Genomic DNA, 17,327 nt, shown 5'->3' on the forward strand with positions numbered 1-17,327 from the left:
TGATGAGTAAACGTGGTGACTGTAACAGCAGGCAACATTTATGTAAGAATGCTTTAAATTTCTGTTCATCTTCTCTAAACAAACAAAAAGTATAATAATGCTAAAAACTAAATAATAGTAATCTATACTGTAATTCAGAAATGCTGCACAAAACATTTAAGTCAATAAACATCTGTTGGACAATATTTAGCATAAAAAACCAGAAAAGACAAGACAGAGTTTTAAGTAAATGTTTTACTTGATGGATTTATACAAATAGAAAGTTTTTGTTTTTTTAAGAGACAGAACTGTAGCTGTCAAGAAGTTTTGAAAATGAGATTTTGTGAGATGTTACTAAATAATTTAATGGAGATAGCAACAGGAAGACTTAAGACTGAAGGAATAATGATTTTTATCCACCAAGAGACACTGATGTAAAATACTTGGAAGTTTGAAACTTTTCTACAGGACAGCAAGTAGATCCATTGCCTGTTAGTCATGCAGATTTACTGATATAAAGTGAGGTAATTGTCACTTACTATGTTACTATATTATCATGCTGATCTATATTAAGAAAATTTTACTATTAAATGAGAAATATAACCCATCAAATATAACTTACACACAATTTCTTCCTGCTATATCTCCATGGATTACTTTTTTCTTGTGAAGATACATAATTCCTTGCACTATCTGTATTGCCATTGCTACAAGATCCTGTGTAACCAAAGTCTATAAAATTAAAAAAAAAAAAACAGGCATGTCAAATACACAAATTGTTCAGTATAAATACTTTAAGATAATAATGTGATCAATACGTGGTGTAACCACTTATGTACTTAACAATAATGGACGAGTGAAAAGATACATATATATATATATACATTTAAGTGTTCATTATAATATAAATATATACTTCAGTTTCTTTATTTAGTGTACTAAAAAGAAAAATCCATTAACTTAGATTAATGTTTTTCAAAGAAGAGTTGCTAGACAATTAATTTTGATCAGTAACTCATTACTTACAGAAGCAGAAAAGTGTACTGTAGAATAAATAAGCAAATAATTCTGTGACATCTATTATCAAAATTCCCTGTAGTTTACAAAAAAAATATTTCACTTATTCACTGATCTTTCACCAAAAAAATAGTGTCTTATATTGCTCAATTACAAGTCTAGTTTACACCATATCTTTAAATGTGCATATTAAATTGATCTTCAAACATATTAAAATCATAAGAATACATAAAAACTACCTCAAAATTATCAAATACTTTCATAGTTACTAATTGTAACCATAAGATACTCAAGAACATGTGGAATTAGCAACATAGAAAAATCACACTCCAAAAAAGGTTATAATAAACAACGTTTGTATTATTTGAAGACTGAAAAAGAAACATTTTATTGAACAAAAATGAGATGTTTATAAAAGTGACTCCAAAATATATTAAACGTAGATCACATCATGAATATAAACATTAAAGTAATAGAATAATATCTAGCTTCAACAAACACTAAATTGACTGAAATACATGTAGCTGTAAAATGTATAATTTTTCTATACTGAAAATGTATTTCCAATAACTACTCACCTCATCTCACACAAATAACTATTCTCATTCAGTGGTGTCCTCTGTATGCAAAATAATAATTTAATATGCCACAAGCTTTTTATCTGCTCTCAACTTTCTACCAATAAAAGTGTGAACTACTTTTATGATGCATGTGAATATTCAATTCTAATGAACTATCATTTCAAGTTTTGACAGAAGATGGAAGCATTGGCTTTCAGTGAGGATGAAGAAAGGAAAGTCTGAGAGACTGTAAAAATCTATCAGAAATGCTTTTTCATTGTAAGAAAATTATAACTTCTAATACAGTACAGTTCCCCCCCCCCCCCATCACATACACAGCTAAAATTCTGCATAGAATAAGTGTAGAAACTTTGACGACGAGAAATCCACTTAAAATCAAAATGTATCTCATAATGGCTGATATGGGTAGTAACACTTTTACTGATAAGGAGAGAACAATGAATGTTTCGACCTTTTCAGGTTAGGGGAATGACTTGGGAAATTCCAAGAGTTGTTCTCTTCTTATCAATAAAATTGTTATTACCCATACCAGCCATTCTGAGATACAAGTGTAGAAACTGCTGTGATGTAAAGAAAAGTATCCTTTGGAAGGTCCAAAGAACACTCCTTAAGAGGAGACAGTCAGAGTCTAAGATCTCATGTGAAAGACCACACCACCTATTAACCAGGTATACTTTTCATCCATCATAAAAATATTTCACACATTTGGGTGTAAAGCAGAATAGAACATCCATGTTGGAGAGTGATATTTATATGATCTTTATGAAACTCAATAAAAGGCCCCCCCATCTCTCCAGTGGTATATCTTACAACATTAGAAACTGAGTTTTGATACCCATAGTGTGCAGAGCACACATGTCCCTTTGTGTAGCTTTGTGCTAAACTACTAACAATCCCAAAAGTTATAAAAGTAGGTGAAAAGATGTACCCAAGGGGTAAAGTAGCAAGGGTGCAATGGGCTGTACATGGCAAGTCAGTAACATCCAAAACCTTCTTCTGTTAGAAACTAACATCCATGTATGGGTAGGATGAGAATCATACTGTCAGTAAGTCAACTACAACTGTGGGGGTAGGAAAAAACATCATGCCAGTGACAAGTCAAATACAATCCAAAATCCAGCTTTTGGGTACCAACATCCATCCATATAGGGGTAGGAAAAAAAGAATCATACTACTGGCAAGTCAACTTGTGAGAGTAGGCAAGAAGATCATACTGTTTTCTTCTCAAGTTCATGAAAACAGAGGGAATCAAAAACCCCAAAATGGGACACACATTAATATAAGAAATTGACAGATTGACCTGGAAACCTGACTTCAAGTATCAAAAGACATATGTATAATGTAAACCATCTCCCAGAATCACCAATAACCACAATGACATCCTTAGAATAATGTGCACCAAGGAGTTGAGGAAGGGGAGGATCTGTAATAATTTGCAAGTACCTCTACCATGACCAACAACATAGATCAAGTAACAAGAGTGTAATTGTGAGAGGAATACTGACACCTTTAATACATGCATGAGAACTTAAGTTGATTGGTCCAACTCTAATTACAAAATCAACATCCTCATCAAGGTATCCCATATAAAGTGGTGAATTGTAATTTTGATGACTCACTCTCATTTATGTATATATCATAACAAAGGATCTCCTGTCATTTATACCAACAGAATACCAACATAATACTCCCAACTAAATGCTTATATAATAATTTCTATATTTTGCTTGTATTTTTATTTCATTAACCCATTCAAGAGGATGCTCCCATGGTCCACCACCACAGTGGAACATAGTATGAACACTCAAATTCCACAAGAAGAAAAGGGGGAAAATGCAGTGAAAAGTCTGGAGGAATGACAACACCTGAAATGGGTGATCACAAGATTATTTTTAAAAGCAGACCATACCAATTTATTCAATACAAGGAATGAGCAGCTACCTTTTCTGTCTTATCCATGAGACAGGTAATTTTTTTTCAAAACTCCATTGCTATGATAAACCCACAAGTGATCTTGTGGAAGACGCTATCTCTGCCATGTGTGATGCGTAAAGATACTATGTACAGTAAGTCAACATGGCCTTGCAGTGCAAATTTGATCTTGTAAAGAATACCTGATCAGGTACCGTTCACCATAGAGTGGGATCCAAAGGGAGCAATAATAAAATGGAAACGAACCCCTGAAAAGGAAAAAAAAAAATAAGAAAAATAGCTTACACAGTCAAAGTCTCTTTGAATTCTGAATAATGGTTAGAGGCAGAAGATGATAATCTGAAGAAAACGAAAATCATGATCCAAAGCGACTAGTGAGAGATGAATACATCATGGGTAGTACACATACCTGATTGAAGAAGTACCTTCAAAGGATGATGAAGATGAAATGCCAGTGGAAAGATAAAGTGTCAACTTTGATGAAAAGACACTTGGAACAAAGTATGGGAGGAAAGTGATGAAGAGAAATAAGTCAATCAAATTAAGAACCCAACTGGCAAAGGTGAAGAAAAAAAGATCATAAACAGTGGACAGATGCCAAGGAAGAGAAAAGCAGGAACGTAAACTGTAGAAAGAAGCTGTGTGAGCAGTATAACTGAAAAGAGCACATACAGGACACAGAAGTCTATCCAGATCAGGCTGAGGATAAAGGTGTAAAGTGGAAGGAATGGAAAATGGCTAAATATAGGAGTTATGTTCATGAGCCACCGAAGAGTTTGATAAGAAAAATTATCTGGAGAAAGGAGAAGGGATGTAGAAAGATAAAAATATGCAAAATATTGATGGCAAATAAATGGACTACCAATGTTCACATACAAATAGAAGGAAGGTAGACACAAAGTAAGGTAAAACAAGGAGCACTGGAAGAGTAGTTCAAATGTAAGCAAAGTGAGGTAGTGCAGGACTAAACACAGAGTGCAAAGGACGATTTCAATCACCTGAAAAAAAAGAATAGGAAGACATACAAGTGTGCTGGTACAGTCACAGCTGAAAACCTCAATACCTAAAGCAAGAAAATGAGGGATCAGGCACCAAAACCAAGGCAATTTGTCAAACAAAAGCATTTAATGTAAAATATATTTGTGAGAAAGAATAAAACTGAGAAATTAAGTTAAATATTTCTTCAACAAATAGAAAACTAAATTAAGAAGAAATTCTACTTCAGAAATTAAACTATTAAAAGCACAAAACGATTCACACAAAGAGTACCAACAGAAAAAAACAACAACAAACGTCTGAACATAAGTAATACCAAGCGAGAAGTTATAGTTCAGTTGAGAATTTATAGTGCAGCAGTAGGCTATCATATTGAATACATTATATGGAATAATCATGAGGGTATTGGTTAAAGATTGAAACATGATGATTTATGTGGGAGACACATTAGAATAAGTCAATTCCGATGGAGTGGAGATAAAAGTCTTGTAGTACGCATAAAAAAAATTTGGATATAGAGGGCGATACTGAACAAGAATAGTTATTTATAGGAGAAGAGGTAATGTATCATATTTGTAAAATAGAACTAGAAGAGAGAATATATTAGAAAACTCCTCATGAGAAACATCTGATAAACTCTAAGCAAATTTAAAATTTGGAAACAGCTTGAATGGGTAATGAAAAAATTTATTACAAGTTTAACAAACATACAATGTTTTTACAAGGTTTTGTTGAATTAAATAATTGATAGTTTAGATATTAGAAGTTTGTGGATTCAACTAATCAACAGCACACCACTCCAAAGTCATTTCTCTAGACCAAAGTAAAACTCATTTTCAAAACAGCTGGCTCAACTAGTTATTTATCTCAATAAAAGACAAATCTATTGTTCTTCTGAAATCTGGTGGTCTTAGGGAAGCTGCAGATGGAGCAATTAAATTTGCTTGAGCTATATTATACCATACCTTTTTATAGATACAGTACACTCAGTTAATCTAACTTTTAGAAAAAGGGCATGTAAGTACAAATTGTAATAAATTGTAACATGGCACATAATCCCTTTGTGTGTCTATAGTGCAGCAGTAGGCTATTTCGTCAAATATCTTCATCAGAACGTAAGTAATACCTGTACTTTTTATTTTCAATATTATATGTTTGTTGGATATTAGTTAGCAAATCCTTTCCATGTATTTATAAAAATATATATATTTGTAGAATTGTACACAGACTTTTCTCTATATTACAACACTCAGTCCCACAATGGCACAGTGATATAACTTCAGACTTACAGTGCTAGAAACTGAATTTCAATACCTGTAGTGGGCATAGCTCAGATAGCTTATTGAGTAGCTTTGTGCTTAACTTCAAACAAACAAACAAAATTAAAATAGTTTTATTTGCAAGTTTCTGGAACTCTTATCAGGCAATGTAAAAAATCATCTAACTGTGAAACATTGCTTCAAAAATAGGTATCTAGGTAACAATCATAACAAAAACTGGCATGTGGTATTTTCGTTATTAAACATATAGAATTATAATGAGAAAAATCAGTTGCTTCTATACAATAAACATGTCAGAACCTTCTGAGCAAATTACAGCACAGTAAAATATTTATTGCATGAATCAGCAGCTGAAATGATGTCAGATAGAGATTAGTTAAAGTGTGTTATGGAATGTTTTACGTGTCTGTTCTTTGTATTGATAATTTAAAATTGATTACATGTTGGTGTCTCAGCGAGACCGATTCTGTTCTTTTCAAACATAGTTTCTTTTCCCATATCCAAAAATATTAGCTTGGCATAAAGAAATATAAGATTCATCCTATTATTGGATTCACCCTGGATAATTGCAAACAAAAGAACTGGACCAAATTTATTGTATTGTTGAATGTAGGTTATTTATATCGAGCAATAGCATTTCTAATGTACACCTTACAAACATGTTGTTTTTGGGTTGTATCCAAATACTTGATATTCAGTTTTGAAGATAAAATGACCTGTGAGACTGGCAAATCAAATCTTTACACTCTGAGTTGGTATTACTTCATTTTTGTGTTAAAATTCATTAGGTTTATAATTTGCATACCTTTTCTTCATTGTTTAGCGAAGCTGTCTTTTCTTTGTTTATGCATACAGCCAGCCACCTTACACCTCATTAGAATTAATGATAACATTATTCTAATAATGAGACAAAATGTCAGACACTAAGTGACACTGAGGTCTTTATCACAGTAACTTATATGTAAGTGTAAGCATGCCACTGTATTTAAATAACATGATCAAATTTTTATCAATAGCTAATAACTGTTTTGTGTTGAAATGTAATTGATAATTGTAATGAAAAACTAATAACCCAACTCAAGAATGTGGTGTTTAAATCAACTATTATTAAAAACTTGATTAGTTATTGAATTATTAAGTAGATTTTGTGATAATTTACAAATGGTTTAGCTTTTTTATTTCTGATTATTTTTCTAATTTCTAATGTCAAAGTTATATTGTACAAGTCAGTCAATATTTTTACATGTTAGATACATTACATTTAATTTGTGAAAGTTCTAATAACTACTCTGTTTTTTTAAGAATTCTGTTCCCAATGTTTTGATCATTCTTAGTGCAGACTTGTTTAATGTTTGACTTTAAATGATACATCTTATGTGTTTTTAGTTTAATCATTTTACAGCATAGATATTCAAAGTTTCAGTACCTCACATGTTTTCAATAACAAGCATTTCTGGCCAGTAATTTGTACATTTATATAAAAGGTACAGTTTATTAAATCCTCACTATGAATAACTGTATGTTCAAATATACTCTTGACTTACTATAAAAGATTTATATATATACATAGCATATATACAGAAACTCAACAATACTAAAGTTATTTCACATAAAATATAAACCCAGTTCTATAGCAAAAATTCTGAAGTTGAATCTGTGATTAAACTTTAAGGCCATATAAACACATCAGTCTGACCAACTGAATCATTAAGAAGATGGTAGGAGGTATATAGAAATTATATAATTATTATTTATCTCCAAATTTCATAAAATATTATTTTTGGTAAAATGTTATTTGTTATTTATCTTTCATAATAATGGTTACAGTTTTCATAACTTAAAAAACACACAGTATTGTAATGTTTTTAAATTTCCTGGATCACATATTGTAATAATTATTTATATATATATATTTTGTCACAATAATAAACTTACATGACAATGCCCCTCAACTGAAAACTGACATTTATGAAGAAAACGTTTCAGATTGCCTTGATTCATGTAAGGATAAATCAGTAGAGGGCGTTGAGGGTTATCCATACATACACCAATTACAGGTAGAATATTGTTATGAATAAAAGAAAACATCTTCATTCCTTCTCCAAGTAGGATTGAAATTTGAACCTGAGAAGCTTGATCTGTAAACCAAAAATGCATTCATACTGATATTTAAAATATCTCTAAAATCTGTAAAGCAGTTTATCACTGAAATGAATAGCTGCAAATTTAAAAGAACACTTTAATAGACTTTACCAAATCGTTGCTAATTTTATTAAACTTCTGAACATAATGGTAAAGAAAAAAAAACATACAAATATTTTGAAATGTCAGTAACCTCTTTTTGAGTTTGAACATTATTTCACACAGTTTTGTTACAAATGTTACTTTTTACAAGAATGGTTGCTTTTAATGTGGCTGTTCACAACAGCTGTATAATCTAGCTAGTAACATAATCTGTTAAAATTTTTTATTCTTGATGATGAGAAACCCACTTGAAACAAAAATTTATCTCAGGACGACTGGTATGGGTATTAACTCTTATACTGATAAAGCAGAGAGCAACATTTTGACTTTCTTAGGTAAAAAAAAAAAAAGGTTAACCTGAAGATGACCTAGGAAGGTCTAAATGTTTTTCTCTATTTTATTAGTAAAAGTGTTAATACCCATACCAGTTTTTCTGCAATACAGCTACTGAAATTATAATTTATTTCAAAAACTAAGGTCTAATTAGCTGAGAAAAGTGCAGAAAATGTAATACTCTATGAATTAAAATGCAAAGTAGAATATGCAAATCACATTTATATGCTATTAATAAAATAATAATAAAAGAGACATAAAAAATGTCACCTTGAAGTTACCAGTGGTGTCAATATGGATGGTTTTTTAAAACACGTTTTTCTGAACTATTTGTTCATTAAATTGTTTGTGTTATAGAAAATCTAAAATGCCATGAGTCACATAAAAATATTAAACAGAAATACCATAAATGTTCCAAGTAATTAAACTGCTGGGGACCTCTTTGTATTTATAGAAAAAAAAATGAGTGATTCCACCCAATTTATTTGGTCAGGATGTTCTTTAGAGTGAGTTGTAATTGTAGTAAGCAAAAATATAGCATTATTAAATACAGTATTTGGATTCAATAGTGAGTTTTATATATAATAAAATGGTTATTTGAGAGTTAATGTTTATCAAAAAGATATTGACAAAAACTGGAAAAGCTTTCATATAGTACAAAATAACACATGAACTGACATTTTAATGACATATATTATTAAGTTATTACTGGGTTTCTCCAGCTGTTGTTAGATCTGTATTTCGAGTATCCTCTTAAGAAGAAGCCACATTATTATTATAATTCATGAAATATATCCAAAATAAGGATGAAGAACTGGTCATAGTAATGGTTAGATCACACATAATCAAGGAAAGTTAAATAAACACTTATTTTAGAAAAATGAAAACTAAAACATTGTGTGGTAATTTCAAAACTAAAGCTACCAGTTATATCTGAAAGCATCAAAACTGCTTTCACAACACACATTCTCTTTATTACTAACCCATCAGCAATGGGTACTACAATTCTGAACTATCTCTGTTTCATGTGACAGTTATAACGTAAAGTACAATGTGATGCAGTAAAATAACATACAAGTTCATTGACTGGAGAGTTTTTAAAAAATTAGTACATCAGGCAACATCTAACACATTACCTCAACCTGATTTCATATGTTCTAAATTAGACCTTATAAAACTTTAAGAATTGTATACATACAATATATAATCTCCATATAAAAGATCAAAATATCCAATGTGTACATGCTACTGTTCCACAGTTCAGTAACACGAAACACATCTTCTCATACAGTTCATTTTGTTTAATATCTAGCAACCTTTTAACTTAAAATCAGATTAATTTCTTATAAGGTATACAAAACTAATTATTTGACAAATGGGACTTGAGACCAGGATAGAAAGAGAAAGTAAATCACTGGAGTAACCCAATGACAATGTTACACCTCTGTGGGCAAAAAAGAGCATTATTTCTTATATTACAGTTTATTATTCAGTTATTCAAGTAAAATACATACAATGGACTCTTCACATAATTCATTTCAAGGACCAGCCATAACACTTCATTATATCCAGAAATCAGTAAATAAAAATGCTTGACTTGAATTTTTTGACATTTTTCTAATGTCATACATATCAAAACATTTTCAGTTAAAATCATTTTTCTCTGCTTCTAATATTCCAAATTTGCTATTAATTTACTTCCATGTACCTAATAATAACTTTTGTATGATGGATGGTTAAATGAATTAATTGAGAGCTTGAGGGAATGAATGGAGCACAGTAAGTTGTAAATCACAAAGATCAACAAAGCAGTACAAAAAATTAAATAGTACATGTGTTTGCAGCTTCAAAGTAAGATGCTCTGGGCATGATTAACTTATGGCCAGAGTGCAATCTTTTTCAATTAAGTGTCAAAATTAAATTTGATCCATTCTATTTTTTATACCCTTAATGCTGTTCCATTTGAAATATTATAATTATCTTCCTATTTTCTAAATTTCCATGTAAGTAATGAACATTAACCTTATTGTAAGCAAAATAAAGGATGATCATAAATTCTCACTAGTCATCAACTATGTTACATAAAGGCTACTCTCGTATGCTCTTAAAGTGATCATACTCATATTAGTTTATATGGAAAAAAATGGATGAATTGAGGATTTTTATCTAATGTGAATGTGATGATTGTTGATGTGTGACTAAGAATTCGAGGATACTGGATTAAAAATTTGACTTCAATGTAGGTAATATACATAATTTTTTATCTCTTTTGGTTCCCATCTTCATCTTATACAAACATGAGAAATTCTGCTCTCCTTCTCCAGAAGCCATAAAGTGCCAGCTAATAAACTGAAACGTACATTATATGAATAAAAATTCTGTTTCAGTTTTACACTTGTTCATTTTTATTTTCTATACTTTCTGCATAATCTTTTTGGAACTTACATGTCATGGGTCTTTTCATAATCCTGCTAGTGTACAAGAAAGTTTCCAGGTAACCATTTGAAAAGCCTGACAACACAAACATTCACTGATGCTTAGTACACTGATTTTACTGGTATGTGTCTTCAAATAGAAATATTGTGAATGTCCATTTCATTCTCCAGTTGTTTGAGGTATGTTACAGCTGAATAAGAGGAGTAACTGTAAACTTTATCTAGATGAACCATATCTTATTGGTATTGTTTTAGAAAGAGATCCTTCTTGATTATACTGCATACTGTTGCCTAGAATATATGAAAAAACCTTTGCATGAACTTTGTGTTTGCAGATATTCTCATATTACAAGATACCACACTCACTTTACTGTGGTTGGAGAATGATTGTTGCAGGTCTCGTTCTTCATGGTCCTTGTGCTCCAAAATGATATGACTTTTTTTGTTTTCTTAGTATCACTTAATATAGGGATAACCCTAATTTTAAAATTATTAATCCCTCATCTGAATACATCTTTATAATCATAGTGTATGTGTATTTTGCATTAGAAATATGCACAATTATCCAATGCATTCTGTTTCCAAAAGCAATCAGTATAAATTGATCTCTCACTGCTTATAAAATGTCAAAATGTAATTCTGATACCTATCATCTCACCATGACTTTATATGAGCTATGTTTGTTACATGAATTGCTTAGTTACAGAATCAAAATAATTTTAGTATAATTTACTTAAACCTGTAACAATTAATAGTTTGTACCTCAAAAATGATTAAAATATTAAAAAAAGGCTTTTAAAAGTACTAAACATTTACCACTGAATTGAATGTATGCTCTTGAAAGTGTTAAAATGCTGATATAATTTTAGTCACTTGCACATAGTGTAAATGTATACCTGACACTGTCTTAATAAAGACATCCTGAATACTGCTGACATCATTGTATACCTGACACTCTCTTAATAAAGACATCCCATATACCACTGACATCATTATATACCTGACACTGTCTTAATAAAGACATCCCGTATACCGCTGACATTATAGCATACTTGACACTGTCTTAATAAAGACATCCAGTATACTGCTGACATCATTGCATACCTGACACTGTCTTAATAAAGACATCCTGTATACTGCTGACATCATTTTCATCCTCTTGGAACATCCCATGATATATTTGACCAAAAGTACCTACAACCAAAACAAAAATAAAGGATTTGTTAATTACATTTATCTAGTTATAAACAACTGTTGATAATTTAAAAATGATAACAGTACCAGTATATTTTTTAAACATAACTGTTATTTTTGATGAAAATAATTTTTTTCTATATTAGGTCATTACATGCAAATGTTCCACTGCAGGCTTTATTTACACCATTGTTTTAGAAACATTAACTCACTTGATGAATAAAATTATTTTTCCCTTTGAACCAGTTATTCTTATTCATTTTAGTTAGATAAATTACATTAAAACAGTAATACTCAAAATGTACATCTGTCAAAAAGTTATGTTTGTGATATCAGATGTGTGTCAATTTAAAATAAAAATGAGCAAAGATTGAACTAACATGAAAATAATTGTTATAAAAATGAAATAGACACAATCCAACAACTATACTTGTTATTATTATTATTGTTTTGAGTCTCTTTTTTTTTTTTGTAACATGCAAGACTTGTTCATTAGCATTCTAGTAAAAAACTCCATAGCCATTAACCAACAGAAACATAAATTAGAAATATGGATCTTTGGTTTCCCACATCATGTCTTCCACTGAGTATACTTTGCACCAACTAATAATATTTCTTTCTAAGTACAAGATTAATTTTTTGAAAAATCAAACTGAAGGGTCTTTTCATGGATTAACTTATCTCTTCTATTTTTTGTAAAATCTAACTGGGGTATATTTTAAATGTGTGGTTAATAACCCTATGTAACGAGAGACACAAAAATCCAACTGGATGAAAAGTTTATGTGAGGATAAGTGTAGGAAAGAAACAAACAATTTTCACAAACACAAATGAGCACATTGATAAATTATCTTGTATATCTTCAAAATCAACATATCTAAATTAAATTAAAATAAAACTAATGAACTGAGTGATAAAACTAAAATAAGCTTTGAATAAACACAAATTAAAACATGACAACACATGACTTCAATATACTATGCAAGACCACATTTTACAGCATGTCTCAGCTCTTTCAATGCAGGAGCTAATCTTCATGAATATTCCAAAATATATTATCTCACAACTTGCATTTTTTCTGTAAATAACCAATCATGAATAGAACTCCAAGAACCTGGAAATACTTTTATAGTAGTCTCACACACACAAAATAAACAGTGGAGAGTTCCCATAATGAGATCCAATAAAGATAGTTATACAAAGGCTAGAATTAATTAGCACATAACCTTGAACAGATTTAGTGTGTTCGAAACTCATACACCACAAAAATCTTTATATCTTGACTTTGGAAATCACACCACCAAATTTACCAAACTAGCCATTTGCCCTTTTATTTATTTTTCAGTTTTGCCCTCACCCTTAAGAATTGTGAATTACCTGTTCATGTCTAAACCACATGAATAAAAACATACTTGTAGGATTCCCATTTATTTGCATATCATAAATATTCATTTTACAAAATATTAAATGATTTCTTCAGATGCATAAATGTAGTAAAATATTTCATATCATGATTTCTTTACAACAAAAAAGTTTAAAGAAAAGTTTTTAAAGACCCTCAACAAAGTTATTTTCAACGTTGGCACCAGAGTGAACACATAGTTTCCTAAAAGGATAATACATAGTTGTGAAGAACATAACACTTATTTTAGATACAGATTAAAGATAAAAAGTACCTTCTTGTAATTTTTCATGTAAAGATATTTTCCTCTTTTCAACAACAATTTCACTGATTTTTTCTGTAAGCTCTGAAGCTCGAAGATCATTGACATGAACAGCAAGAACAACAGGGGTAAGCCGTCTATAACTTCCATAACCTATGAAGGAAAATTTTTAGTAACCTCATCAGAAGAACAATATCAGTTCCAACAATAATATCAAATATTGCGTTTTTTACCATTAGTGTTATCTACATAAAAACATATTTGGAACTAAGTTATACAAAATAAGTTGTACGAAAAGTCAGTGTCAACACATGTTAATACAGTTCAAGTAAAACAATAAAAAAGTGAAAAATGTCCTTTATAGTTATTTAGGATTACTTGATGAAGAACCTTGGCCAGAAATATTTTCATAACTTGATTATACATTTAGAGTGGTTTTCATTTGCAGTTGTTAATTGTTTACAAGTAACATTGTTTTTAAAGTATATTATAGCTTGCTCTTGAAACATGAAAATAAAACAGTTTATAATATGGACTGTGTATACCTGATTTATAATTGCCTGTTGTCTACTTCGTTTTTAAACTGCTGGATGCAATATTACATATATCATACACTAGTGTACAAGATAATTTATTGAAAGCAGTATTATCTTTTCTGATGTGACTGACCCACAGTATTATGTTCATGGCTATATCTACTGCCCCATGATTGTATAGTGGTATGTCTACAGATTTACAACGCTAAAATCAGGCGATTGATTCCCCTCAGTGGGCTCAGCAGATAGCCCGATGTGGCTTTCCTAAATGAAAACACACACACACACACATACATCTATTATTAAGAAACTCTGATCATGTATGAAAGTTTAAAGTACTATTTTCATAAATACATTAATGAACTGTCACACAAATTTATCTTATTCAGCTGCCACCAAACAGAATATTGCTGAATTTTTCTAAGCATAATATTCTCTTTGCTTTGCAATCCTTTACCTCCATCCAGTGACATCGTTTAGTTTCCTAGAAAGTCAAGTTTGTTAGTTATCAATTAAACAACAAGTCATAACAAATAATTAATAGAAAAGCAACACACTTGCAGTATGTAAGTGTGATATTTTTACTTAAATCAATTTAGCTTTGAGTAATTGCATGAGAATCATAGAACAATGAGAAAATCACCAGAAAATTTAGTGTAAAATGATAATTTGAGCTCTCCGACCCAGATTACTTAGACTTAATTAGAAGCAAAGAAAGAAACTGAGCACAATGTAGCACACAGTAAAACACTCTTTATTCAATGATCTTAGACAAAGAAATTAGAGAAATGAAAGTTTTGTGTGGCTTTATCTCAAAGAGAACTCTGATTTATTTCAAAGTTATCAGTAAATTTGTTTAAAATCTCCCTCTAAATTACCATCCTCTTTATACAATGTAAAAAAGAAATCTGATGTAGATTGAGAAAACAAGATATTATATACTAAAAACAACAAAGTCATTACCAATTCACAGGGTGAAAGCACTACCCATGTAATTGTCACTCTCACTGAAATATAAGGAATGTTGTATCCTTAAGACATCACCTGACCTATCAATGGAATACTGTAAATTAATGGTTTATTTGAATGGGTAACTGGAGTGAAAAGAACTTAGTGGTTCCCATAACTAATATTCTATATTAATGCTATAAATATGTGGTTAAACATTAAAGTTTGTAATAAACACAGAGATAGAAAATACATAATGTGCTTCATATCACATTGGCATTCACAATGTTTAGCATTTATTTTTCCTTTCTCTATTTTAAACAGCTGATGAACATTTCTCATTTATTAAGAGTGCTCACAACATTTCATAAATATGCATGTTTTGGTGCACAAAGAACTGGATATGAAACACAAATAAACTGACATTTTAATTACAGGTTGTCCTGGGTTATTATACCTTGGTGTATCACATATATTTGACAGAAATTAAGACTATTATAATGTATACAGAGTATAAATTCACACACTGTGAAAATGTTGGCAGTGATCGTAACCAGCTTGAGGAAATAATCCCTCTGTTGTTTTTTTTAATGTAATGTTGTTAGAGTTTTTGCATTGTTGTTTTACTCTCACAGTCATACTCAGATTGATTTCAGATCTTCCTTTAAATAATCTAGTGATAGCTTGCTCCAGTTATGGCTGCAAATCTGTCATTATAAGTACCCAGTATATCTTCGATTGTTTCTAATTTAGTAAATATTACTCTTCACTCTTTTCAAAGTTTTTTGGTTGCAATCTTCACTTTAGTTTAAATCAGAAATTCAGATTTATTTTCACATAAAATTTTCTGCCATTCCTCCTGTTATTGGAGTTACTATTTTTTGAACACATTTATTATATTTCATGTCAAAAACATATTTCTTATTACTGAATCCAAATTATATCAAATGAAACTCTGACAGATGAGCATATAACACTTCAGTTTGATGGCTACTTAGAGAAGACTACATATTTTGACATCTTTCTACACTTAAACACTTAAGGCAATTGATATCTTGGAGCTTCCCAGAAAAACATATTATACAATTTAATAAGACTATGAAGTTTGCTTATAGGCCTCAAAATTATGTACATTTCAATTTTCAAAATCTACTAAAGAACAGTACAAGAATAAAGGAATGTCATTCTCAGCTAGCTACTTGTACCATACAATATTTGCATGAAAATTATTTTCAAGGCAAGAGTTCTTTGTTGAAACACATAGTTGTTGACCTTACAATGTGAACTTTTACACTAATGGATTGGAAAGTTTTACTATTTTTTTACTTAACAATTACTAAACAGAAAAATTCAGAATTAACAACAAATATTCAAGAAAAGAGAAAACTTTAATAACAAATATCAATGAAGCAAGCTAACACTGGTTCATATGTAACAACTTCTAGTTTTTATTACGTATGAAAAAAACTATAGACTGGAATTTATATTGATAGACTAATTTTAAATATTATTTCACCACATTAACTTTTCAAAATATGAACTTTCTGTTTTGGTTTTTAAGTAAAAGCCTTAATAATATTGATGTAACTTAATCCCAAGTTAGAAATACTAATTTATTGAGTACCCAAACTACTATGTTTAGCACTTATATTATGGTATTTTGGAAAATTAATTGAAGTAAGTAACCATAGACTGAAAAAGATCAGCTATTCAATATTCTATTCTGCTGATGTAAAAAATGCTTCCTACTACATACATTATTTGTTTATTCATGGTTTGCCAAGTATCTAATTAATCAGCAGGTATTTTGAAAAAAAATAATTAAAAAACTTGTACCAGCAGACTAATGTTTTTACCTAAAAGTTATAATATAATGGTGAAACGAATTTCATTTAAACTGTTGTAACAAACAACTACTTCCTCATTAAACTACATAAAGTTTTCTGTTTTTGTTCATATATATTCATCTGTTACAACTAAGACACACTTATTTCCTATTCGTCTTTAACACCAGTTAGCCAAATACAAATTTTTTATCAAGAATTATTACAATACAGGAATAATACTGCTACAACATCCAGAATACTCCAGTCACTAATATTATTTTTTTCAAAAATTACAGTAACCCACACTCGATTATTTAAAGTTAGTAGTCAAGCAATTAAGAGATTTAATGTAGTTTACACTA

At 30.1% G+C, this 17,327-nt stretch overlaps 1 protein-coding gene across 2 annotated transcripts in view; it reads right to left on the reverse strand.

Moving 5' to 3' along the window:
* Nucleotides 1–17,327, reverse strand: part of LOC143243921 (tyrosine-protein kinase RYK-like) — an 85,239-nt gene that overhangs the window by 21,029 nt on the left and 46,883 nt on the right. For both annotated transcript variants that reach the window (XM_076487717.1, XM_076487718.1), the window contains exons 8-11: nt 13,668–13,808; nt 11,902–11,991; nt 7,721–7,923; nt 602–711 (exon numbers count right to left, since the gene is read on the reverse strand). In XM_076487717.1, the coding sequence (XP_076343832.1) occupies nt 602–711; nt 7,721–7,923; nt 11,902–11,991; nt 13,668–13,808 (544 nt within the window). The remainder of the gene's footprint in view (nt 1–601; nt 712–7,720; nt 7,924–11,901; nt 11,992–13,667; nt 13,809–17,327) is intronic.

The sequence above is a fragment of the Tachypleus tridentatus genome, chromosome 2, assembly GCF_004210375.1.
Source record: "Tachypleus tridentatus isolate NWPU-2018 chromosome 2, ASM421037v1, whole genome shotgun sequence".
Taxonomy (NCBI): Eukaryota; Metazoa; Arthropoda; class Merostomata; order Xiphosura; family Limulidae; genus Tachypleus; species Tachypleus tridentatus.